The sequence below is a fragment of the Centroberyx gerrardi genome, chromosome 21 (assembly GCF_048128805.1).
Source record: "Centroberyx gerrardi isolate f3 chromosome 21, fCenGer3.hap1.cur.20231027, whole genome shotgun sequence".
NCBI classification, from domain to species: domain Eukaryota; kingdom Metazoa; phylum Chordata; class Actinopteri; order Beryciformes; family Berycidae; genus Centroberyx; species Centroberyx gerrardi.
In genome coordinates, this window is record NC_136017.1 from 5632877 (window position 1) to 5659539 (window position 26663).

General features: G+C 41.3%; 2 protein-coding genes and 4 non-coding genes across 6 annotated transcripts in view; 2 read left to right on the forward strand and 4 right to left on the reverse strand.

Moving 5' to 3' along the window:
- eed (embryonic ectoderm development) overlaps positions 1 to 26663 on the reverse strand; it is a 296858-nt gene that overhangs the window by 260561 nt on the left and 9634 nt on the right. The gene's annotated exons all lie outside the window — the stretch shown is intronic.
- atp7b (ATPase copper transporting beta) lies at positions 1087 to 26160 on the reverse strand. The gene is made up of 22 exons (XM_078291060.1): positions 25996 to 26160; positions 20926 to 21469; positions 20668 to 20877; positions 17721 to 17963; positions 17182 to 17345; positions 16750 to 16911; positions 16503 to 16576; positions 14834 to 15017; positions 14383 to 14616; positions 12055 to 12146; positions 10836 to 10963; positions 10148 to 10302; positions 9605 to 9739; positions 9293 to 9487; positions 8040 to 8222; positions 6941 to 7124; positions 5291 to 5431; positions 4433 to 4575; positions 4023 to 4226; positions 3334 to 3451; positions 2254 to 2356; positions 1087 to 1345 (listed from the first exon to the last, which is right to left on the reverse strand). Exons 1-22 carry the CDS (start codon positions 26158 to 26160, stop codon positions 1087 to 1089), a joined length of 4020 nt encoding a protein of 1339 aa, XP_078147186.1.
- On the forward strand, positions 12706 to 12778 carry trnar-ccu (transfer RNA arginine (anticodon CCU)). Its single transcript has one exon. It is a non-coding gene; the product is annotated as a tRNA-Arg (tRNA).
- Positions 15692 to 15764, forward strand: trnar-ccu (transfer RNA arginine (anticodon CCU)). The gene has a single exon. It is a non-coding gene; the product is annotated as a tRNA-Arg (tRNA).
- Positions 22703 to 22775, reverse strand: trnar-ccu (transfer RNA arginine (anticodon CCU)). Its single transcript has one exon. It is a non-coding gene; the product is annotated as a tRNA-Arg (tRNA).
- trnar-ccu (transfer RNA arginine (anticodon CCU)) lies at positions 24148 to 24220 on the reverse strand. The gene has a single exon. It is a non-coding gene; the product is annotated as a tRNA-Arg (tRNA).

Consider the following 26663-nt stretch of genomic DNA (forward strand, 5'->3'; position numbering starts at 1 on the left):
GGCCCAACTCAAAATGCACATGAATTTGAGAGAAAAAGCCTAACAGGTCCTATATTTTACAAAACACTTCACTGTGAGTTAAGTGCATTGTTCAAGTGTACTTGGATAGCAGTTATTGAGGATGTGACGAGTGACACCCTGATGAACCCATTTTATTCAATTCTGTCTAAAACTAAGCTATAATTTGCAAGTTTAATTGTCTGGCTCCTGTCACCTGGCATGCTCCTGCCAAGCTTGTAATTTGGATGCAAAAAGATGAAATTGCCTCTTAAAAAACAGGATCCTGGATTCACATAATGAAATAATGCCTCAGTAATACCTTGGTGTAATTTGTAGTGTCTGTACGTGTTAGAAGCCTGATTTGTAGACACTTTAGAAAGGAAAGTAAGTGATAAATGGTGGCTATGGGTCCTCACAGCCACCAGTAATGCTTGTTGAGTGTTCCTGAACTAAAGAGTAAGTGTCGCACCAAAATGAAACAGCACTTTCAGTTAGAGTGCAAAAGCAGCTAGGTCTACACTGCAAAAAATCTCCATCTTAACAAGTCATTTAGTCTATTATTGAGTCCTAAAATTGTCATTTTCTTAAAATAAGTGAAAAAATCTGCCAGTGGGGTTAGATCATTTCACTTGTTCCCAATGCAAATCAACTTGTTTCAAGAATTTTGTCGAATCAAGTGTCATTTTCTTGATAGCAGTGCAGATCTGCCTTATTCTGATATTCTGACACTCATTTCTAGAAAATTCATGAAAGTGAAGCTGCATTGGAAACAAGTGGAGTTATCTCTCCTCATTGGCAGAATTTTCTCTTGGTTTAAGACAAATAAGATCTGAAGATTGAATATGAGACTAAATGACTGGCCAAGAATTACGTGTTTTTTGCAGTGTATTTACATATCTAACAGTCAGCTTGTGTGATTTGGCTTCACTGAATTCATAAACATGAGAAACAGGCAAAAACTGCGTAGTGTCCAACCAAATATTTGGTAACAAAAATATATATGTGGGGGGTTTATTTAAAAAAAAAAAAAAAAAAGTAAACCCAACCTCTGCAAACAGCACAGACGGGTCAGGCCTTTTCCCTTTGCTAAACAGTGAGCTCCTCTCCAGTCTGGTGGTCCAGGAGCGAGTAGCGGTGCTGCTCCTGGACAGAGTTAATGGACGGACCCTGGCTGGCCGGGGGGGCGGCGCCGCCTTGGCCCAGGTGTTCCCGGGCTCTAGGCAGGGGAGCCGGGCTCCGCCGCCGGCCGTCCAGCCCCAGGTGGGTGCTGATCTGGGAGGAGCGCAGGCTCCTCAGCTGGCCCCGCGCCCGCACCTCATACAGCTCCACCGACGTCTTCTTGTACCTGGACGGGACGGTCGGCTTTTATATTTCTATCCATGTTTAAGAAAGCAATTGTGACTGCTAATGAGATAAGATAAAACTTTATTGATCCTTGTGAGGAAATTGCTTTGTTGGAGCAGCAAAAATCATAGGATACAGTAGGAAAGAAATAAAGATAGAATATAAACTTAGACAATAAAAACATTAATAACAATGAAAACAGTAAAAATACACTATAAACCATTGTGGGATTATGTAAACATATGCAACAGACAATTTCAACATCTTAAGTAGATTGTAAAAGTGGGAAGTATAGGAGAGAATAAGGATTACTTACCTGTATGGATTTACTTACAGATGTTACTTATATTATCAATTTCTTACTTCAACATAGATTACTAAATATGACATATGTGCCAGCATATGTATGTAACAATTGTAAGTAACAACTCTTTACTTAATTCATACAGTAATCCATACTCCCTCCCCGTATTTCCATACATTTATATAACCCCAAAATTGTTTACATTTCTTGTTTTTTGCTGTTCTTATTGCTTATTTCATATTCTACTTGTGTGATTATATTCTATTTGTCTTTTTCCCTGCTGAATCCTATTACTTTGCTGCTGCAGCGACCCTGTTGATCAATAAGCTTCCAAAGTTTCATCTTATCTTATTTCAATAAAGATTCATAGCTTACTGCATCTTTATAATGACCTCTGACATTGAAAAGAATACATGGACTGATCGAGGAATTGAGGAATATTTATATCATATTATATACATTTTGGAGATATTTTTGCACAAAGCTACACTGTATGTGTATTTTGAGAAAAAAAATGTATCACTATAATGATTAGGTCTTACAATAGATATATACAATAGACCCATACAATCTTTTCAAATGGTGTAAGGTTCATATGGACTCACATTCTCAGCAGTAAGGAAGAAAGAACCACTGAAACGGACGAGGCAGCCATCGCAGCCGAGCCCATCCACGGCTGCAGCACCAGGCCGGCGGGCATGAACACACCTAGGATCACCAAGGGACAGGACTGTGCTTTCATAACGCTCACTGCAAAGTCGTAGTGAATAAAACCATAATTAAGGCTGTTCAGGCTCAAAAAAATGTGAAACTGTGTTTTTTTCTGGTTAAGTGAACCACATGGAGGAAGTCATTTCTTTAATCTCCTCTCTCTCCTTTTCATCACTGGCCCAACTCAAAATGCACATGAATTTGAGAGAAAAAGCCTAACAGGTCCTATATTTTACAAAACACTTCACTGTGAGTTCACCAAGGATCACCAAGGAACAGGACTGTGCTTTCATAACGCTCACTGCAAAGTCGTAGTGAATAAAACCATAATTAAGGCTGTTCAGGCTCCGGCAGACTCAAGAAGAAACTGTATAAAGATTTGTATAACTTTGGCCTGTGAGCCTGCTGGTTTGCAATCTGCCTTTTTATGTTTATATACTCTGTATTATGGTTTGTCTGCAACTTTTATGTTTGTCTTGAAGTTGCAATCTTGGCCAGATCCCTCCTGAAAAAACACACTCTTATTCTCAATGGGACGATCCGGTTAAATAAAGGCTGAATAAAAATGCAATGACTGCAAACTTGCTTCTTCACTGTGATCCACAGGGTGCCAGTACAAACATATTTCCTTTCAACATGCTTGTGGTTTCAATATCACCAGCCACTTTAACTGTTCCACATGCCTGTTTGATTTTTAGAATAGATATTATAGAATAGACAAGAACTTCCAGATGATTGTTGTTTACCTGCCAAAGAGGCTGGTAGAATAGATAAACCTACCAGCCAGAACCAAATTTTACCAGCATTCGGGTTGTGACTGGTGTTAATTTCCCGGCCTGATCCCTGAAATGAAGTTCTGCTATCTTGGTAATAGAGTATCTTGTTCTTCCTTTTCAAAGAACTGAGGAATATTGACACACAGACATCATTTCTACAAGGGAAGGTTGAGTTATAAATCTGTAAATTGTGCTCACCTGCAGCGATGGGTATTCCCAGAAGATTGTAGATGAGAGCGAAGACAAAGTTGATTCTTATTCTCTGCACTGTCTTCTTCGACAGTTCAATACTCGCCACCACATCCAGCAGGTCGTTCTAGGACAGTGTGAAACACTTTAGAAGCAGTATTCAGCAGGACGGTGTGCTCATTTCAACACATCCACATCCAATATGCTGTCATATGAAAACCTTGTAACTCCAGCTTTGGTGTTTGAGTGGTGATTTTATGTTCAGTTGAAGGCTTCTCTCTGTGTTGAGACAAACTATCCAACCCTCAGACTGATGAAACCATTTCAAAACCCCATTACATAAACTAAAAAATGCATGGTGGTCAAACTAAAGACAAGGCTGTTTGTCCTAGTTCCTGAAAAGTTCACATTTTGGAGATATGGGGTTTTCACTCGACAGTAGCGATATGTTAAATAATAACATATGTTGTCCCAATATTCAATATTTACATACATTGTAATAAAAAAGTAGCACAAATGTGTGTTGTCCCAGACAAGAAACACAGATGTGTCAAAAATTCCACATAATGTTTATGAGTGTGTTTCCATTTTTGTCCTATCAATCATTCTAGAAGGGCAGATATTTCAAGTTTTTTTTCCCAATGGTAGTTTCAACATGTTATCTCCAGACTGACAGCGAGCGACAGTGTGTCACCTACTCTGATGAGCACCACGTCCGCCGCCTCGATCGCCACATCGGTCCCCGTCCCGATGGCGATGCCGACGTCGGCGCGGGCGAGGGCGGGCGAGTCGTTGACCCCGTCTCCCACCATGGCGACCCGCAGGCCGCGCTCCTGCAGCTCCTGCACCTTGGCCACCTTGTGAGACGGCAGCACCTCCGCAAACACCTTTCTGATTCCCACCTGTGGTAAAGCATTTCATTTCATATACCAAAATGTTGCGGGTAGTAGTTTTTTACCTGTTAAAGTGACATTTTCATATAAATAAATGAAGATCTCCCAGATTATTTTGAGTATGTTTTCATTCTTTAGGTGCTTATATTCAGTACTCTTTTCTTTCAGTATTTTTTTTAAATTCTTTATGAGTGTGTGTGTGTGTGTGTTTTCACCTGTGCAGCTATGGCTTTGGCTGTGCGTCTGTTATCTCCTGTTATCATCACCACCTCGATGCCCATACTGCTGAGTGTATGAACTGCCAACGCCGACTCTGCCTTCACTGTGTCTGCAATGGCCAACATGGCGCACAGCACACCTACAGAACATAACAGACAGAACACAAGGTGAGATGAACTTGATTGATCCTTGAGGGGAAACTGGGTAATTGCAGCAGCAAAGCATTAAAGTGACACTGAAATGAAAAACATTTTTGCCTTTTTAGCTCATTCTAACTATGAGACCATACATCTATTTGACAATTTTTGCCCCAAAAATGACCAAACAAAAAATATTTTCTTGTATTTTTACATCAAAATCTCATTACTGTTACTTCTTGGAAAACAGAAAATGTTTAATGGTGACATCATCATGTACCAGGAGGCGACATTAAAATTCCAAACAATAAAACATCACAGATTTTTGAACATTCCTGCCCCATCCAATAAAACTGCCTTTCTCTCTTTAACTGATCTCCCATTGGTTTACACTTTTGATTGATCCCTCCTCGCCTTATGTCCCGACCCCAACATCCTGTTTCAACAGGAAATACATCACACTAAGGAAGCAAGATGCTCTCAAAATGTGGTTTCATTGTGACTTTAAATATAGATAGCAAAAGAAAAAGAAAATACTGAAAATGAAAGATTAAAGATATAATGTCAGGCATGGCTGGATAATGCCACGCATACTGTTGAGCTAAAATTAAGCAATCTGCTTCCACTCTGTCCATAATGTTTCTGCCTGTAAAGTAAAGGCAGCGTTGTAGTTCATGCTGGTTTTTCATGTTATTTGTTAACAAGGATTATACTCACCATCTATAGCTACCAGGATGGCTGTCTGGCCTTTGGTCTCATGGCTGGTCATGGCGGCATCAACATCTGCTCCGATGTGGTGGCCGTTCCTCCTCATCCACTCTCTGTTCCCAATCAACACAGAGTAAGACGAGGCCTCACCTAAAAAACACAAAAAAATGTAATAAAATCAAACTTCATTTCTATGGGAACAAAGAGTCCACAAGATAAATTTAAAAGAAAGAAGACTGAATATGAAGGGTGCTGTGGAGGATCTGCCATTTTGATATCCAACAAATCATTCTTCTTTCAAAAAGCCTTTTATTTGTTTGTTTGTTGTATTGTTTTATTTTTTATTGCACTTTCATTTGATTTTATGTCAAGCTTCGTTTTATCATGTGTTTTATCTTGTATACTGATTTTACTTTTGCTTTTATGTGTGAAGCACTTTGTAACTCTGTTTTTGGTAAGTGCTATACAAATAAACTTTATTATTATTAATATATAAATCAGAAATATTTTGAGGAATTTAGCTACAACAGGGTAAGATAGAGAGAGAGACAGGCAGACAGACAGATGTGTTTTTATGTATATTAAAGGCCACTTTGTGCTTCTGAATTTTTACTGCCAAATGTGAGAAACTGTGTTAAAGACAGACAGATAGAAATAGGAGGGTTATAGCCCATTTAGGTATGAAGAGTTCAATTCACAGTAATAAATATCAAGTTTGGGGAATAAAAAGAAAAAGAGCTACCCGTATTTATATCTTTAACAGTATTATCACAAGTAATAATAATCATGCATCTATCAGAAGGGTTTTATTCCAACTACACACTGTCATGCCATGGTTTTAAGAGGCAAATTCAGCCAGAATAACTAGAAGTGAGACACTTAATTTCTCTACAGCTGGACACTATGAAACTTGGCCAGAACTGGCATGAGTACATCTGCCCCCAGAACGAGTATGAGTCTTATAGCCTACTGTACTCTGGTCAGATAGGAAAAGACTGCCTAAATACTAAATGATCCAGAATTCTTCTCTTCCCCCAGAACTAGTTTAAAATACATCTGCCCCCAGAACATGAGTCATATAGCCTACTCTAAATAAATCTCCCGCTTTACTTGTCAAATTGGCCCGCCTCCTCTCTTTTTTGATTGGTCGCCTGATTGAACCAATCATAACAGTTTCTGCCCTGAGAAGATGTTTCAATAAGCAAAACTCCTATCTGCTAAAGGAAACCAAAAGGATTAGAGAGGCAAAAGATCTAATGTTGGTGTGTCCAGCTTTCTCTGGACGCTGTTTAGGAGACAGTTTGGGTGGAGAAGTGTCCATACCTGACACTAGAATTACATTTTCGCGAACGTCTACAATGTCTCAATTAGTCGGGATGGGATACTCTTCTCTATTGCAGCGTCACTTTGTGATTTAGGCTGAAAAGATGCTGAAGATGGTTATATTTTTACATAAAAAGTGTGCCTAGTGCAGCTTTACTCTCCGTATGATGAGAGATGAAGAGATGAAGGCAGCCAGAGAGCTGAGATCACATTCAAATAAATTGATAATTAATTAAAATCTATATGTCATCGCCTCAAATGCGCCCTGGGCTCGTACAGAAAGTGTAGGCCTACTCAAATGGTGGACATATGATTCTGGGGTGAGAAGCGTCAGACCTGTTGGCGGGGCCTCGGCCTCGGCCAGCAGGCTGCTGTGGTCGGTGGTGGCTCCCTGCAGGAGGAAACGCTCTTCGCTCTGCTGCTGCAGCAGATGATCCACGTTGGAAACCCGACAGCTGATCCCGCAGCCGGGCACCGCCTGGAAGTCCCCACAGTAACCCAGGACGTTCGAGCCCAGCTCCTGGGATGTGGACAAGCAGGTAGACAGACAGATGTTACTTCCATCACACCTAATAATCATTATCAGTTTATAAAGCACTTTACAGAGCATAAAAAGACATTACAAAACAATTAATTAGTCAAAAATAAATAAATGATTAAAGGAATAGTTCACCCAAAAATGAAAATTCTGTCGTCATCTACTCACCCTCATGCCAGTTGAAACACAGGTGAAGTTTGTCCATATAACATATATTATACATATATTGCCAGCACAACTCCATAGCAGCCTTCTCCAAAACAACTGAAGTCAGTGGGGACCAGTTCTTCAGAGTTCCAAAAAGACCTGCAGTATATTTACACCATAATTTAGTGCACATCATAACTACAGCTGATTGATTTGCAACAAATAATGGTGTATAGGTCTTTCTATTCACAGTGTGATTGTTTGGCTGTTTTTGTTTTGGAACTCTAAAGAACCGGTCCCCATTGACTTCAGTTGTTTTGGAGAAGGCTGCTACCAAGTTGTGCTGGCAACCTCCCTGTGTGTTATATGGACTAACAAATTTCACCTGTGTTTCATTTGGCATGAGGGTGAGTAGATGATGACAGAATTTTCATTTTTGGGTGAACTATTCCTTTAAGAATTAAAGCATTATTACAAAAAGCAATGGCTTTTAAAACAAAATCCTGAAAAAAATCCCATTGATTTGGATGTTAATAACAAAACTGTATTTTATTTTAAATAAAATGCAAGAAATGTCACTGTGTCTATGATGCCCACGTATAGCTGACTGTCATACAGTAGATTTAGCAAATCTTAAAATGAAAAAGTTCTTCTCTTTTCGGTCTTTTTTAGCAGGAGGGGTTTGACAGTGTAATGAGACAGACTGACCCATCTCTAGTTGTTTCTGACCTCACCTACTCCCTCTCTCACCTGTTTGCAGTGTTTGGCGACCGCCATGCCCAGTGGATGCTCGCTGCTGGCCTCCGCTGTGCCGACCACAGCCAGGATCTTCCTCAGGGACATACGGGCCATCTCCCACAGCACCAGCACACGTGTCACCCGCGGCACGCCGTTGGTGATCGTGCCGGTCTTATCGAACATCACCGCACGGATCTGAGGGGGGAGAGAGCAGGGAAACACACAGAAACACAGGAGAGTCATTACTCCCTTCAGTTTTCAATCTTTTCTTTCTGATCTGCTTTGTGTAATATGTGGATTCTGTTCTTCAGGCTGTTATCAAGACTGCAACAGAACATTAAGTGTAGTTATTTTAGCTAACACAAACATAATGGACATAAGACAGGGTGGCTTATTGGTTAACAAGACTGTCCTGCAACCAAAAAGTCACAGGTTTGATGCCTGCCACAGCCAACACATGAACAGCAATGTGTCTTGTTGAAGTTTCAAATACTGTATCACTTATGGGTTTCATTCCAAAATGAGATATCCATCATTTGCGGTGGCATTTATGGCCCTTTCTGAAGATTGTAACTTAAGTCTGTGGTTGGCAAAATTCTAACATTTACAGAAGCTCTGCCTGTCAGAATCACCTATATGTAAAAGGATAATGTACAGTGAGCTGATTTTTATTGTAAAATTAGGGTGAATCAAGATCCTGACGCAAAGCGGCTTCCGCCAAAAAAATAGTTTCATCAGAACTGAAAGCATAGCAACATAAACAAATCAGATAAGATGCTGTTCAGCCTCAGATCAGCAATGAAAAGTTTTGTGCTCTCTGAATAAATTAAAACTAATATTGTCAAAATTTTCCATGTTTCTAACCTCAATTAGCCGAATGTTTGTTCGCAGTGGCCATGCAGTAATATCTTTTGTCCACAAGGTGGCGCTAAATAATTTGATTAGAAATCAACAGAATCATCCGGACTTCTTGACTGCAGTGTGATATGATATGATGTCTGTTATTATAACAGACCTCAGCATGCCTTCACTGGCCAATCAGAATTGACTATTCAACAAAGCTGTGGAATAAGTGAGAGGTAGTGAATGATTAACTCCAGGTAATGATTATTCCCAAAATATCCAAATTAGCATCATGTTTTGACCAAATGCACTTGAGGCGATTTTTAGTAGCAACTACAAGTACAGTGTCCTAATTCTAAACTTTTCACCAAACTGCTAATAAAAGTCAGCAGGAGTTAGACGGAGGATGTAAAGTGCATTGCCTTGTGGGCCATCTCCAGCGGCTCGCCCCCCTTGATGAGGATCCCGTTCTGAGCTCCGACCCCTGTGCCCACCATGACGGCCGTCGGGGTTGCCAACCCCAGAGAGCAGGGGCATGCGATGGCCAGAACAGTGATGGAGGCCTGGAAGGCGAAGCGGACGATAACATCCGTCTTGGGGATGTTGGAGTTGTAACCCTGTGAGGAAGAGGAGGAACATTATGAGTGAAATGCACACGACGACACCTACGCACAAAGAAATCTTTACGAAGGCTGCTTTGGTTTGCATGTGAAAATACTGGTGTACACGCTTACCGGGAAGTTCTGCTTCACAACGTCGAAGTTGACATACCCGATCACCAGCCAGGCCGCCAGCGTCAGCAGAGAAACAATAACTATGAAGGGCACAAAGTAGCCGCTGATCCTGTCTGCAAACTGCTGGATAGGAGCCTGAGCAAACAACAGAGAGCTGTGCTGCAGTAGAATAGTATACAAGATAAACGTCTATATTTAGAAGGTGAAAAACAACAATGGCAGTAGGACAGTAGAGAATATGTGAAAAATGTTCATGAATGTGTTTATATGTTTGTGTATATTTTATTCAGATTACATTTTGTGCCCAAACATCTGATTGCATCTTTGCTGTCTATGCCCCTGTGTTTCTAGTGGTAATGAAAATGTAAACAAATGTGTTTCTGTGTATGTGTGTGTTCATTTTTTTATAAGCTAGAAAGAATGGAAATAGCATGAAACAGGACAGGCACAAAGTATGTGTGTGTGTTTGTGAAAGACAGAAAGGTGTAGAGAAACGTACAGAGCAAAGGACCGAGCTTCACGGGATTCAGACTCGTCTCTCACCTTCGAGGTTTGGGCTTCTTCCACCAGCTTGACTATCTGAGACAGAGTTGTGTCCGCTCCGACATGAGTGGCCTCCACCAGAAGGGAACCGTGGGCGTTGATGGAGCCGGCAATCACCGAGCTGCCCACTCTCTTACTCACAGGCATGGGCTCGCCTGACAGAGACACAAATACAGGCTGGAGGAGCTCAAGGCAAAACCCAACGAGTGGCCGAGCAAAGGTGCAAAAGGCTTAAAAACTGGCAAAAAAAAAACCTACAAGTACGGGTATTTTGGATCTTTCATTTTAAAAGTCTTAAAGATTTCCTTTAGCTGTTTTAATATGCTATAATGCTCCTAACTGGAAGATGAGATTCTGTCCTTAAGGGGTTGGATACACCAGCTGATAGTAATTGTTTTTTTTAAATACTGATGTCTGATTGGTCTCTGTAATATTAAAGCCTTTTCAATTGTTCTCCAACAGCAGCTGTGTTCTTTTCATTCCTACAAACTAAAACAACAGCCAGCACGGTGGAAAAGTGAGTGTGCCTTTATTCAGCAGCCACAAGAAAGAGCTGATTGATTTTTCAAGAGTGCTGCTTTCATTCTCTTCCAATCGATGGAGCACAACAGCGGTGATTCTATTTTCATGCTCCATTAACAGCTGTTAGCGGTGTGCTGAATCAGTCCGCCCGTACAAACCGGCATACCTGTGATCAAGGACTCATCTGCCATGGAGCTTCCCTCGATCACTTTCCCATCGACTGGGAACTTTCCTCCCGGGACGACCTTCACGATGTCGCCCCGCTGGACCAGCTCCACCATCACCTGCTCCTCGCTGAAACACACACACACACACACACACACGTTCCCAATCACCAGTTACGTTGGAATGCGTTAGTATGATGATGATTTCACTTCTTTATTGATTGCTTTTACTTTGAAACTCCTTGCACTTCTATAGGTCTACTAACTGGCCTTGATGCTGATACAGATTCCTAGCAATCTTGCTTGATATAGAAATTAACTAAGAAGAGGGACACACAGTTGAATGAGAAATGTGAAGAATAATATATGAATGTATGTGAAAAGTTCTGTTTTTAATTGGCTAAGGTGATATTTTGCTGGTTTATGTTTCCTCAGAAACACAAGTGACATAAACACAGAAACAATGATAGTAGACAGTGGAGGCACAGTAACACACACACACACACACAATAATACATGGGAGGGGATGGAATTATTTTTCTGTTACTTAATTTTTTTTTGTTATTTAATAATTTAATTGATGATTAATCTCTTGTTACATGCTTTGGCAATATTGTTTGTTTGTGAACTGTCATGCCAATAAAGCACCTTGAATTGAAAAAAAAATTGAAATTAACTACTGAATCTTGAATCTGTTTCAGCATGTCAGTATGTGAATTTGTCAGTTTCCCAAAGTAATATACTCTTAAATTATCGCTTCTTTATATTTTTTGTATTATTGTATCTTTACTATGCTGTTGACAACACTCCAATTCTAAAATGTTGGTCTAATTAAAAAAAAGTTTCATTTTTTAGCATGTGTTTTCCCCTCCCTACACACATTAGTTGCACAGCTTTGGGGCTTTAGCACTGTGGAAACAGTCTAACCTAACAGTTCTTTCTTCACTGCAATGAATCTATTGATTGATCACACTTCATATGAATAAATATATTGAATGATGTATTGTCTTGCACTTGAATGAGGTCCTGTTGTCCCTGTACCATGTATGCCTGTAGGTACTTAAGTGTAAATTACGATGCAATATGTCTTTGCGCCAAGGCCACCAGGTCAAACTCCTGTAGAATTACTGCACATGCTGAATACAGTAACTTTGGGTCCAATGCTAAAATGTCCTGCAATGATCTACAGGAGTGTGTGACTGGTGTGTCACCGTGTCTCACCTGATGATGGAGTGGTCAGGTCCTAACGTCACCACAGTGGCGTCGGTGGCTTGAAGTGACATGAGCTTGGCCAAAGCCTCTGAGGTTTTACTCTAGGGAAAGGAGGAAACATAAACACATTTAACACCATGGCTTGGGTGAAGATTCGATTCTGATTGGCTGCAGGGCTGCTGATTCATTTAAAGGTGCTATGTGTAGCATTTTGATCATCCATAAATCATTAACACATTTTGAGACATTAGTGTAATTATCGTAAACAACATCGCTGAGAAGATTGTCAGCCTCGGCACTGTGAGTCACCGGGTCGGATTTGCGCAAAATCTGCCGAATCAGCCATTTCCTTGTGACTTTAAATGTCTCTGTTGCTCTTGTTATATTGATTTTTATTGAGTTCACTCTTCTTTTTCAAAGGTGAGTGGGCCATGCACTTCCCAGAACATTTTTTCCTTTGTGAGACAGTAGGAAAGCTGAGGGGGAAACAGGAGAAAAGGCTCTAGCAGGATTCAATACTTGTCCAGCAGGGACAGCTGTAGATACAGAGAGAGGGTTTTTCACCGCTACACCACTTAACCAGCACTGTGATCTGTTACACAGGTGTACCAGACTTTGGATTTGCATTTGGATAGCTGCCCACAATGTGTACCCTGTGTAGCCCCAGTGGCCTAATGGATAAGGCACTGGCCTCCTAAGCCAGGGATTGTGGGTTCGAGTTCCATCTGGGGTGAATTCCAGCAGAGTGGCGCAGCGGAAGCGTGCTGGGCCCATAACCCAGAGGTCGATGGATCGAAACCATCCTCTGCTAGAACATTTGATCTTTTTAAGACCTGGGTTTCATCCCCCATGCAGCCATGATGGCAGAAGCATCCCTTAGTAAAACAGTTAACTCCTAGATGCTCCAAAGTATATCAGTATATCAAATTAGCTTTATTAGTGTCTTCTGTGTAGTCCAAAAGTAATGTGTGATTAAAAAACCCCAGATAGTTTTACAATCATTTTATTTTGATTAGGATTTTTTTCAAGGGATTGGCTGCAGAGCAGTGGATTCATTTAAAGGTGCTATGTGTAGCATTTTGATCCTAATTAACACATTTTGAGACATTAGTGTAATTATTGTAAACAACATCGCTGAGAAGATTGTCAGCCTCGGCATTGTGAGTCACCGGGTCGGATTTGCGCCAAATCTGCCAATTGCTTTATGGCACAAAACAGGAAGAGGTTCTGTTCCTCCAGAGCAAACGGAGCTAAAGCTTTCAGAGCTTCTGGCAACAGCAAATGGTGGAATGAAATGAACGAAATAAATCAAATGAAATGAAAAGGGAATGAAATGGAATAAAAGGCAGATGGGAAAATCACTTCCAACATGTTTATCCACTTCAGCAAGACCAGGAAGTGGGAGGGGGACAAGTAGCAACTTTACGTCAGGAAACAACAAGATTTATGGGAAACACTCGCACTGACAATACCACTGGTGTGAGATAGAGGAGACCAATCATACCAATTTTGCTTTGCTGCTACCAATACAGTTTCCAATCTCTCTGCGAATGGTCAGGTTTACTGTGGTTGTTTTTTAAACATGGTCACAAGAAAATCCCAGAATAAAACTTTAGTGTGGTCTTATGATTGTGTTATACAGTCAGCTGATATACAGTAAAGATGATCATCTACTCACAACCACCTGATATGACCTATAATTACATCTTATGATGAGACAACAAAATATTGCAATAAAAAGGCTTAACAATGGGACTGTTGCAAAGTCATATGAGGAATAACAACAGGTCTGCCCTTTGTGTGACATGGAGTGAAAAGTAGGATGATGGGAAACTACAAAATAAACACATTATATACAATTTGGTAAAGCACAGTACTTAAGGTGGAGATGTTGTTAGTCACAGCCACTGTTCTGTCAATTCAGTGGTGTTATACGAAAAGATGAATTCCAAAAAACAACATATATTCGTTTTTGATGGTTTAATGCTGAATTTTCAAAAACTACATATAACTTGTCAGACCAAACTAAATTGTTAGTATTTTGTTAGTTAATGATAGCTAGTTAGCTAATATATTCAACCATGAGTTTTAGTTTGATGCCAGCAATCATTTTGTCAGAGTAGTTGTCAATTTTTTTTTAGATGGTGGATATCTAATTTTGGAATGAAACCTTTCATTTTTTTCAGTATTACCGGATGCAGAAGCTCATTCATGACCATAAGAAAATGATTCTATGAGTTCTGTCATTACAAAAAAAGTGTCAAAACTTTGTGACAATTTTGTACTGTGAACTCAGAGACAAGCATTCAAACGAAAAGTACCCCAAGATGTTTTTACCTTTGCGATGTGCTCCAGCCACCGGCCGAGAGCGATGAAAACGAAGAGCATGGGCGGAGTGTCGAAGAAGGTGACGGGGCTCTGGGCGGCTCCCTCAGCCATGGCCACAATGAGGACCACACAGGAGTAGATGTAGGCGATAGAGGTGGCTAGTACGATCAGCACGTCCATGTTAGCGGTGTAGTGTCTTAACGAGCGATACGCCTGGATGTAGAAGTATCGGCCTCCAAACATCTAGAGGGGAGAGAGAGAGAGAGAGAGAGAGAGAGAGAGAGAGAGAGGGAGAGAGGGAGAGGTTAAAATGGGGGAATAGCAAAACTCAGAGCAATAGTGAGAGCAAACATGCAGCATTAAAGTGGTATGTTTGCTTTTTTAATTTGGTGACATCCTTGTTGCTCAGCGCTCATTGCTGTGGTGTTTGTGATAATGTGATAAAAGCGAGTTCCTGTACCTGAACAGGTGTACAGAGAAGGAAGAAGGCCAGGTTGAGGAGGGAGAGGCCGGGCAGCAGGTTCTGCTCCTCAGGCATGGAGCCTCCATGCTCCTGATGCTGACTGTCCATCACCATCATGTAGATCATGAGACCCATCACAGGCAGGCCGAACACCAGGCTGAACAAAAAGGAGTTCTTCCACCTGCGGTCCAACAGATGCAAACTGTTCACGGCTTGTTTTACAGATCGCTCGGCACATGGCAGTTTTTCACTTTATGCCTGCTTGCCTTGCCACTTTAAAGTCCCAATGAAATGGAAAATGTCTCTTTCACCTCGCTAGCTAATTGTCTATATCATGATGTGCGCCTGATTAACAATAAATCCGCAAAAATGCACAGAATCAAAATCCCATGACCTTTACTTCGTGGAAAACTGCGTCCAATCCAAAATTTGTGAAAGCTCAAGATGATGGACAATGGATTTGTGAACTTTTGAACACTTTTGAACTGTCCCACTCTGTTCTGTTTCAACCGGAAATCCATTACAGAAGCAAGCCACCACCCAAGATGCCATTTCCTTGTGACTTTAAATGTGTCTATTGTTCTTGTTATATTGATTTTTATTGAGTTCGCTCTTCTTTTTCAAAGGACAGTGGACCATGCACTTTTTTCCTTTGTGAGACAGTAGAAAAGCTGAGAGAGACAGAGGAGAAAAGGCTCCAACAGGATTCAATACTTGTCCAGCAGGGACAGCTGTAGTTACAGAGAGAGGGTTTTTCACCGCTACACCACTTAACCAGCACTGTGAACTGTCACTTAGCTGCACCAACATTTAGATTTGCGTTTGGCTAGCTGCCCACACAATGCACACTGTGTAGCCCCAGTGGCCTAATGGATAAGGCACTGGCCTCCTAAGCCAGGGATTGTGGGTTCGAGTCCCATCTGGGGTGAATTCCAGCAGAGTGGCGCAGCGGAAGCGTGCTGGGCCCATAACCCAGAGGTCGATGGATCGAAACCATCCTCTGCTAATGGAAAGCTTTTCCCCTTGAGGGTTATTAGCTTAATCTACTCTATACACCGTTTAGCACCTATTTTTCTACATAGATGTGCACCTGAAATGTGGTGCAGTGGGATTTTAAATTGTGTGTGTGTGTTTATATACTCTGCTGCATTTGAAACTGCCACATTGAGGGCATTACAGTTTTCTCATCTAATCTACATTTATCTAGTAGAGGTGCAAGTATCAACCAAGTTAGTATAGTGTTTAATTTTGTATCAGTATATCTGTAAACATTTCAAATGTATCTGAACAAAATTGAAACAAACTCCTAATACATTCTAATACGATAAGATGAATCTGGTCGGATTTCAACCTAATTCTTGTAGCATCGCTGGATCAGGCAAGCAAAATTCTGCCGCTTGTTTTGAAGACTAAGTGAGATGCACCAAGCGCGCAATGACACTTCTCTCTGTGGCTGCCCTTGACAGGATTTGAACCCACAATTATTATTCTTGTGGCAGCCGCCCTGTTAATGTCAACCATCCAAACGCTGGCTATTGAAATAAGCAACTGGCAAAATTAAGTGGGCATGCAGTCAGCTCAGAGACAGGCAGACTCTGTGAATGCATAATGACAAAGAAGACCCTTTAAGTCGTGAATGGGAAACAAAGCTAAAACAGATACTTGCTGTCGAATCTCTTCCGTGTGATCGAGGTTGCTTTCGAAGCCTGCCTTCATCAGACTGGCCCCAAAGCCCAGACTCTGGAATGAGACATGAAAAGTAGGATGTGATGTTAGCAAGAAGCAATGAGAGATTTAAGAAAGATAAGACAGGTGTATTTTCACATAAAAATGTTGCCTACTGCAGCTTTAACAGTCACAGAAAAGACTTAAGACAGAAAAAAAAAAAAAAAAAAAACCTCAGTGATCGTTACCTCTATGATTTTGATAATATCTCGAGCTCCAAGCGCTTCTGGGTCAAACTGGACGTGGGCTTTTTTGGTTGCCAGGGCAACGGAGGCCCCAAGGATCCCTTTGGTCGAGGTGAGTTTGGACTCAATGTTATGGACACATGATGCACATGTCATGCCTGTTACCTGTAAGTGACAGTTGGAGGAAATACATCAATATTTTTAATATTTTGGGGTTCATTTAGACATATCCTGTGTCTAAAATATATAGGATTCAGTATGTAAACATGTTCTAATTTTGTTTTAGTTTAAGCCTACAAGTGCTATGAGTTGTTTTAATATAATTTCATTGATCATTATGTTAGAGAAGATGTCAATTTTGCAGTTTCTTCATCTGGAAAAAGAGCAATGTCTTTCAGCTTTAAAATGCTGTATCATGTCAGGATGAAGACTTACGTTCAGGTCCAGTTTCCCATGTGTTACTGCATTGTCTTCGATCAGCGTGGCACCGAAGCCTAAGTCCTCTATGAGCTGAGTTACACCAGCAGCGTCCACAGCGTCTAAATCATACTTCACTTCTGCCTTTCCAGCCATCAGGGCCACCAACACCGAAATGATTCCTGGAATTCATACAAAACACATCAGGGAAGGAGCCAGGATTGACAGGGAGACATGAAGAGATAAACACACCCACTGACATGTGGATATTTAGCCACTCATCCATAACTATCACAGTTCAAATCCCATTTATGCAAGAGGATGTTAATTTGCATGAGTAAACTAAAGCAAATGTACACTGTTTCTTCACTAGCTCTATGTGCTATTGTCAGGATAAAACAAAGTCGTAACGGAAGCTAAAGTCTTTTTCAGTCAATAACTACACTAGATCTATTTCATCTCACAACATCTGAGCCAAGGGATTCTTGCCCATACTGCAAACTGTGTGTATAGTTGTATATTCATATGATAGAGAAATGGGTGACAGTCAAACTCACCTGTGTGTTTGAGGAGGTTCCTCTCGATGTTGGCCACACAGGAGGAACAGGTCATGCCCGTTATGCGGATGAAGCATTTTTGTGCCTTCATCTCGCGTGCGGTAGCCATCTTTGATCCGGTGACATTGCTGACTGCCACCCTATGGTGTGTTTGCAGGTCAGGCGGGTCAGAGGGCTTCGGGCGGACGTGGGTGGAAGGTCTGGACCTTTCAAGGCTTTGGAGATTGGCTGCGGATTCAAGTTCTGAAGAGAAGAAGGAAGAAAGTCAGCGGCAGCATGGGAAGGAGGCAAAGATGCTGAAGAACAGACGGACAGATGGACAAAGTGAATGCTCTGCATTTTGAAGCAGCAGTATAATAAAAGGTAAATAAAGGTTAAACTTGGGGGGGGTTAATTGCCTTGCTCAAGGGCACCTCAACAGTAGCTGCTAAAGGAGGGAGAGCTTTTTATAACCAGTTTTCTCTCGTATTTGTGTCATTATTTTAATGTAAACTTGTTTTATCTGACATTTTATTTGATGAACTTGGTATAACTATGGTTTTATGTTTTATCTTCACATTGCTTTTATCACCTTTTGTTTTGATCTGTTTGTGTGAAGCACTTTGTAACATTTGTTCCCTTCCCCTGTCCAGACTTTTCCTGCTGGGATTTGAACAAACAATAAAGCAATAGAAAGCAAATCAACCAATCATGAAGTCACCTGCGACAAGTTCAACTGTCCTTACCCTTTAGCCAAGAATTCCTTACAAGAATTTGGTTTGAACACCTGACAGATTTTAATGCTGTTACAACTCACAACTCGTCATATTAAATCAGATAGAGATATAAAACATCACTCCCATGCTAAGTCTTGGCTATGAAACAAACATAAGCACAGTCCAGCAGTGGTACAAAGAGCTTCATTGCTGTCTGGCTTACAGCTGAAGACTTCCATGAAGACAGCTTGACCTTGACAGCTGAAATTGAAAAAGGTGCATGAAAGAATCTGCTCATAATCTGCTTCAGTTAATTCCCCTTCTTGGCAAGCTGTTGTGTCATTAAATCCAACAAGAAAAGCCCCGGCTGATTCGAGAGCCCTCCGTGTCCCGCTAGAGAGCATACTTGTCTGGTTTCCACGGCAACCGGTGGCAAGACAGGTTGGGAGAAATTTGTTTGAAAACTGTATGAAGTGCCTTGTTGGCTTGGAGGCCCGATGCACTATGCAGGTAATATTGTAAGCACTTAATGAAAGTCTCCCTTATACATAATATACTCACAAGAGTGTCACCAAGAGTGCAACCTGCAGAAGTTTTGTACTTCCATCATTTTACACCTTTGTATGTACATTATGCACTGGGGAGATTTTTATTCAAAACTATTATTACTGTGTACTAAACTTTATGTATTGCACCTTGACTGCCCACATTTCCCTATTGGGACAATAAAATGTATCTTAATTTCCCTTACCTTAAATAATACCTTTCCCTAGATCATAACACAGGTTACTTCACTAAAATAAGTGTTGCTGAAGTACTATATCACAACACCATGAGCTCAAACTCAGCTCCTACTACACCCTTTTTATACAGACTTTACAATGAATCCCACAAAATTTCTGAGCAAATAATTAGAAAAAGATGCATTTTTCCTACTTCCTCACAAGCCTCCAGATTGTGAGGAACAGATGGGAGGAGATTCTGGAGTCGTATTCACAAAACTTACTCATAAAGGAAAATGACAGAATACTCCTGAATGCAGCTTAAAATAATATTTAAAAACTTCTCTTTAGAAACAATTCAAGGGCGGGATTGATTTTGTTGCTAGGAATGATAGGAGGACATACTTGACATCAGACAACCGGTGCTTTTATAAGTCAACAGTCAACACTAATTGTGCTCTATTGTTTGCTCCTTGTATGGGACAGAAAAAGGAACTGGAGAGCCTTAAATGAAGTCTCAACTCAAAACATAAACAATGAGAAACAGGCTCGGGGCTGAGTATGACTGTTTGTCACATTTGTGCGGTATTCTGGATATATCTTCCATTTACAATTTAGGCATTTAGGGCGCCAATCAACCTGAAGACCTTAACCCTAACCCACTAAGCCAAACTGTCATGTGACTCTTCCTATCCTCATGCCGCACAGAGTGCAGAATAGGTTACAATCTTTGCTTTTTTCTTCTATTTGACCTAAGGGAGCACATGTTTTTGATTTTGATTTTGTGTGTATAGACAAGATTTCACACGGTTCCATCGACTCTTACTGGTGACCCTGCTCAGTCATGTGACTGGGTGTTAAATGACAAACCCCAAGTAATTGCATGATCGGGAATAATTCCTCCGCATTAAAAATAAACTGCATACAGCATTTAGTTGCATCCATGGATTAATCCAGGATGTATTGCTTTTGAGCTGTCGATTGAGAAGCTAGAAAATTGTGAGCCTACTTCCTCTTTATTACACCCAAATGCTTTCTTCTCTTCGATAGAATTAACAAATTTAAGATGTGGTTGAGTGGTTAAGTCCCCCACCTTTGGAAACAATCAACTCCTTGCTGTGTCTCTTCTACTGTATCTCCCTTATCACTGTCATACTGTCTGAATAAAAAAATGCTAAGAGTGGGCTGCCTGTTCTCCCTTGTGAAACTGATACGTCTGCACTCACACTAAAGTCATTCATGAAATGGATTATCTTGACGCTTCAAAAACCTGAAAAGAAACAAGCTTGACGTGACAATTCCCATATTCTCGCTGACTTCCAGCTTACTTATTGAATCAACACAATTGAAAGTAAATATTCCCTACGCTGAACTGTCAGTTAGCTGCAATAAGCGCTTTCTGACCACTAGAGGGTGACAGAAACCGCAACACACTTGTAAATAAAGCACAGCAAAGCTACTGCAATATGGAGGCCTACCAAGGACAAACAAGCTTTAGAAAAGAGGTGAAAACAGCCCGCCTGTGCCTACCTTCAAGTGATGCCTTGAAGCCCATGTCCTCCACAGCGGCCCTGAGCGGCTCTGGCTGTGTGAGTCCGGGGTCAAAGGTTACAGTTCCCTTTCCCTCTGTTAGTGACACCGCTATTGAGCACACACCAGTCATCTGAGAGATCCTGCCTTCGATGGACTGCACGCAAGAGTTGCAAGTCATTCCCACAATCCAAATGGTTACAGTCTGTGCTGACAAATCCAATATGGCGGCTGCTGGTGTTTCCCTCTGCCAGTAGCCTGTAGTGTCTGGCCCAGATGGGTCTTCTACTAATAAATCAGCACCGAACCCCATATCCTCAATCTTGTCTCTCAGCTGCTCTTGTGTCACTAGAAGAGGCTGGAATACGATCAGCGCTGCAGCGTCTTGAAGGAACACCTGAATGTGCGAAACCCCCGGCAGCGTCCCGATCTGCCCCTCGATGGATTGGACGCAGGACTGGCAGGTCATACCGTCCACCCTGATCCGCACCGCCGACTCCACATCGTACCCCATGGTCTGGAGCTCCAAGGCGATCTCTTTGGTAGTGACAGCTGAGGAGTCATACTCCACCGTGGCCAAGCCGCCGGATAGAGACAAGGAGACGGCGAGGACTCCGCTCAGCCTGGAGAGCCTGCTGTCGATGGCCTGGACCTGGAGCTCAGGCAGGAGTCCCAGGAGCTTGAAGGTCGCTCTGGAAGCCGTCCTGGGCAGAGGGTAGAGCTCGCTCTGGCTTCCGCACTCGTAGGCCGGGTTGTCATGGGCCTGCTTCTCCAGAGGACTGGCCTCGTAGCCATGGCCGTTCTCCTGGAGAGATGAAAGAAAAGTGTATCAATTTAATACTTTCCACCCCTTAAGCTTTAATTGTCCCCACTTGACATTAAAGGAAAATCCCCCTTGAACTTGAATACTCTTACACGGTTACATATCATCAGTTTGTGAAGTCTTTTTTGTTTTTTTGGTGAACCCACTTTCCCTCAAACTCCCTTCTCTACTTCTTCTTCAGTTAGTGAGTTAGTTCCTCAATTTCCCAGAATGGCCTTTGACAACCCCAAGAGAAGGGGGTGTGAACTTGTTGCTTTCATTCAAAGTTGGGCATAGAAATAGCTTGACAGTGTGATAATTCAGCCTTGGATTATATCTGTAGGTGAAGAGATCAATAGCGATAGTATAAACAAGAGAGCAAGAGAGAGAGAGTTCCAACACCAAAACCTGACGTTTACCACTATAGAACTGTCAAAGTGCATGACAGACACATTATCCCTGGTCCCCAACATGGAAAAGCTCAGCTTTGCTTGTTTGTGGCCTAAAGAACACATGACTGGTGCAAATGAGGAGTTCCCACCCTGCTTATAAGCCTCTCAATGTGACTCTGCTTAGAGTCAACAGTCATCGGCATCTGACTCCTCAGAGGGCTATGGGGAGAAAATTGGACTCCATATGAAGAGCTCTATTCCATATATCTATTCAGGAAAAGAAGGTTACTGTTTTGTAAGTAAAGGGCTGGAGATAGCCAACTTTGATGACATTTTGTAGCGAGTTTTACTCCACATTCACATTGCTATAATTTTCATATTGCTGTTGTTGGACAAAAGACACAGATCTGCAAAAAAAGTAAAACTTTCTGTAATTTTTATTTTATATATATGTATTTTTAAAGACAGATAAGGCTCCCGCACAGTCGAATGTGAGAAAAAGCCTTATCTTCTCAAACCTGGAGATCCCTTGAGAAAATTCCTAATCAAACTAAAATGATTGTAAAACTATGTGTATTTTGAATTACACACTACTTTTGGACTAAACAGAAGACACTGATAAGGGTGTGCAGCTTGCCTACACATAGGCGTTTTTATTTCATTGATCCAGCTAGTTCAGCGCCCTGGAGCATGTAGGGGTTAACTATCTTGCTCAAGGGATGCTTGGGGGATGAAACCCAGGTGTGAAAAAGATAAAATGTTCTAGCAGAGGATGGTTTCGATCCATCGACCTCTGGGTTATGGGCCCAGCACGCTTCCGCTGCGCCACTCTGCTGAAAATCACCCCAGATGGGACTTGAACCCACAATCCCTGGCTTAGGAGGCCAGTGCCTTATCCATTAGGCCACTGGGGCTACACAGGGTACACAGTGTGGGCAGCTATCCAAACGCAAATCTAAATGTTGGTGCAACTAAGTGATGGTTCACAGTGCTGGTTAAGTGGTGTAGCAGTGAAAAACCCTCTCTCTGTAACTACAGTACAGCTGTCCCTGCTGGACAAGTATTGAATCCTGCTAGAGCCTTTTCTCCTGTTTCCCTCTCAGCTTTCCTACTGTCTCACAAAGGAAAATAATTTCTGAGATGTGCATGGCCCGCTCTCCTTTGAAAAAGAAGAGCGAACTCAATAACAATCAATATAACAAGCGCAACAGAGACATTTAAAGTCACAAGGAAATGGCATTTGGATGGTGTCTTGCTTTCGTAATTCGACGTAATTGAAACAGAACGTTAGAGTGGGACCTAACATGGAGAGGGAAGGTTCAAAAGTGTTCAAAAGTTCAAAAATGCTTTGTGCATCTTTTTGAGCTCTCACAAATTTTGGATTCTTCAAGATGTATACATTCCAGCCACTGAGATAAACCATGGTGTCTTCGGAAAAGGAAGCAGGATTTTTGGGGTTGAACACCCAAAAATGCACCGCTGTACCATGTTGCCTGTCTGCCACTTTGAAAGTTGTGAAGTTGCAGGTTTTTAAAAAACTCTGCATTGGTATTATTGGTTTAATTTTTTTATTTATACCTACTGGTACATCATAAAGTAACCACTAAGAATACGCCGTTTTCCAGGAAGTAAAAGTAATGGGGTTTTGATATTAAAATATGAGAAACTAAACATTTTGTTCGATTCAGTTAACAATCAGGTAAGGAGTGGGAAAGTCAGTGCCACAGTAGAGATGTAACAAATATCCCTGTTTACCTGGACCGATCGTGTGATACAGAAGTGCTTGATAAAGAAATAAGAGCCAAGGAGACAAAGTAGAAATGTGTTTTTTATACTGTATCTATGAGGTGATCCTTGGCCCTGTCTTTATGTGAGGAGATCCTTGGTCAAATACCTATCTGTAAAGGTTTTCTCTACATGAAAAACTCCTGAAAACTCTTTCACTGTTTTTCTCACACCTGGAGATCCCTTGAGAAAATTCCTAATCAAGCTAAAGTGATTGTAAAACTATGTGTATTTTGAATTATACACTACTTTTGGACTACACAGAAGACACTGATAAAGATGTGCACATTGGTGTTTTTGTTTGAATTTGATGTACTTCATTGATCCAGCTAGTTCAGCGCCCTGGGAGCATCTAGGGGTTAACTATCTTGCTAAAGGGATGCATGGGGGATGAAACCCAGGTCTTAAAAAGACCAAATGTTCTAGCAGAGGATGGTTTCGATCCATCGACCTCTGGGTTATGGGCCCAGCACGCTTCCGCTGCGCCACTCTGCTGGAAGTCACCCCAGATGGGACTCGAACTCACAATCCCTGGCTTAGGAGGCCAGTGCCTTATCCATTAGGCCACTGGGGCTTGTGAGAAATTACTCTTTATGTTATATCTTTCCTATCTCCTACAATATAACAAATGGATTCTCTATTGGGTTACATTTTCACCTATAATAGCTCCAATATATTTTAAAGGATTAGTATCGTTCTTTTCTCAAGGGATGAATCAATATACTGCCAAAAACAGACTACGGACACAAAAACGGTAAATATTTGTGATCCCAAGTACATCATGAGCCCTTTTACTATGGGAACTCCTGCTTTAATGTAAATAACAGCGCAGTTACATAATGAGACAGAGGAACACAGCTTCATAGAGAGTAAGGCAAACACTGCCGTGTTTACTGCTGTGTTCAAAGTGCAACAGTAGTCTAATAAATCTCAGGCTGTGAATGAAACCAAAGAAACATCACACTGCTGTTTCTGTGACAACTGTCTATTATATTGACAATATTTTCACATATTTAAAGTCTCCTCCATAGGCTAACATCACTATAATATTCCTATAGGGGCTTATAGTGTGTCTGCAGGACTCAACAGTGTCTTTATAGTGACTGTGCTTTATGTTAGTTTTCTGCTATAGTATCACTATAATATTCCAGTAGGATATTCGTTTATTATTAGGTTTATTATTATTAGGTTTATTAGTTTATTAGGTCCCATATCCATGAATGGATATGGGACCTAAGACTTATATAGACCAAGTGCCTGTCAAGAAGGATTAATTAAACTAAAAAAGAGTCTAGTTGGGTTTTACGGCAATACATTTCTAAGTTTCCTTATTCTAAAATGAATTATACTTTAAATGACTTATTGGAGTGGTTCCCAACCTGGGGTCTGGGATCACCCAGGGGTCCTCCAGAGGGTTCAAGGGGGTCCCCAGCAAAATGAGGCATTGCTTAATTCCCATGTTATTGAGTTCACTTGAAGTTAGTATAGGAAAGAATGCATGACTGCTCTACTGAGAGGTTTTACCCACTGTTAAAATTCCCATCTTAACAAGTCTTTTAGTCTCATGTTCAGTCTTAAAAATGCATGTTTCTCAACACTAGAAAGGTCAAGTCCCTGTCCATTGACTGCTGTTTCAAATTTTAGAAATTGTGATATATCACATCTTTCCCTCATGTCCCTCTGACTTTTCCTGAGCCCACTTTTTGTACAAACCAGTGTTGTTAGATGTTCCAAATCCAATCCAAGGAAATAGTTATAATCATATTTAACCTGTTCATCTGAGGGCTTGTTCACCTCGTCTTAAACCCCACAAATCCACTGGACTTTCTAGCGTTAAAGTGTAAAAAATCTGCCATTGGAGTGAGATACCGTAAGTACACTTTATACCAAGTAGTTTCACTTCATTTTGTAAAAAAGTGTCAATATCTTGAAACAAGGCAGAATAAGGCAGATGAGCCACTAGTATCTATTCAGTGACAATTCAAGAACACCGAGTTGATTTGCACTGGAAACAAATTATCTCACCCCATTTTTTCTCACTTTTTAAAGAAAATAATGATACTAATATTAGATTAAATGACTTGAATGATACTTAATACTAGATTACATGACTTCAGAGAGATTTTTTGCATTCACTTCAAGGACAGAATGTACAATGACTATTGGCCTGAGACAATAAAACTCTTGTCAAATGGAGAATCCCTGCAATAAACCCCAAATCAAATGGTCTAATGTGAATCTAAACGGGGGTTCTTGACATGAAAGTTTGGGAACCTTTGACCTACTGAATGTAAACTATTGAAAGATAGAGGCTCTGCAGATGGAAATCCCAGTCCTCTCCGGGCCTACCTTGAACCCCGCCGCGCCGTGTCTCCCGCTGCCGCACGCAGCGTGGACCGCACAGGTGCAGCCCGCTTTACATCCACATTCAACCATGCAGATCTGCTCTCCGGCGGCGAACGGCGACTTGGAGACATATTTAGAGAGACTTTTAGGCGACTTCGACGAGAACATGATCGAGCGGCTCCGCTGGGGTTTCGCTTTAATTCTCGCGTATCAAACTCGGAGGGCAAAAGTCCGCCGCGGGCAAGCGCGCTCTCCTTTTAGTGGAGATAAGAGGAGCGCACAGCCACACACTGTGCGCACACTGGCGACACGGCTTTTCTTTTTTTTTTTTTTTTGCATTCAGCTCTGAAGTTGGATGTTTTTGATCAAACGGGATTCATGACTAAAGGGAGGGTAACGCCTCAAACCCCAGGACTTCTTCATGAATTTCATCACAGGGTGCAGAACAGAATAACAGCCCCAACATATTTCAGTTAAAAAGAAAAATCACTAAAATAATACTAAATAGAGACATATAGGCTAGTGTATCTGGTAATAAGTTTATATTATCCTTATGGTACTTTATGACTTCCTCTCGTATGGCTTCACTGCAGTATTCCTACAATATTCCAATAGGGTCTTAAAGTTTTGCTGTAATATTTGTATAGTATCCTGTAATTTGTTAGGATTGC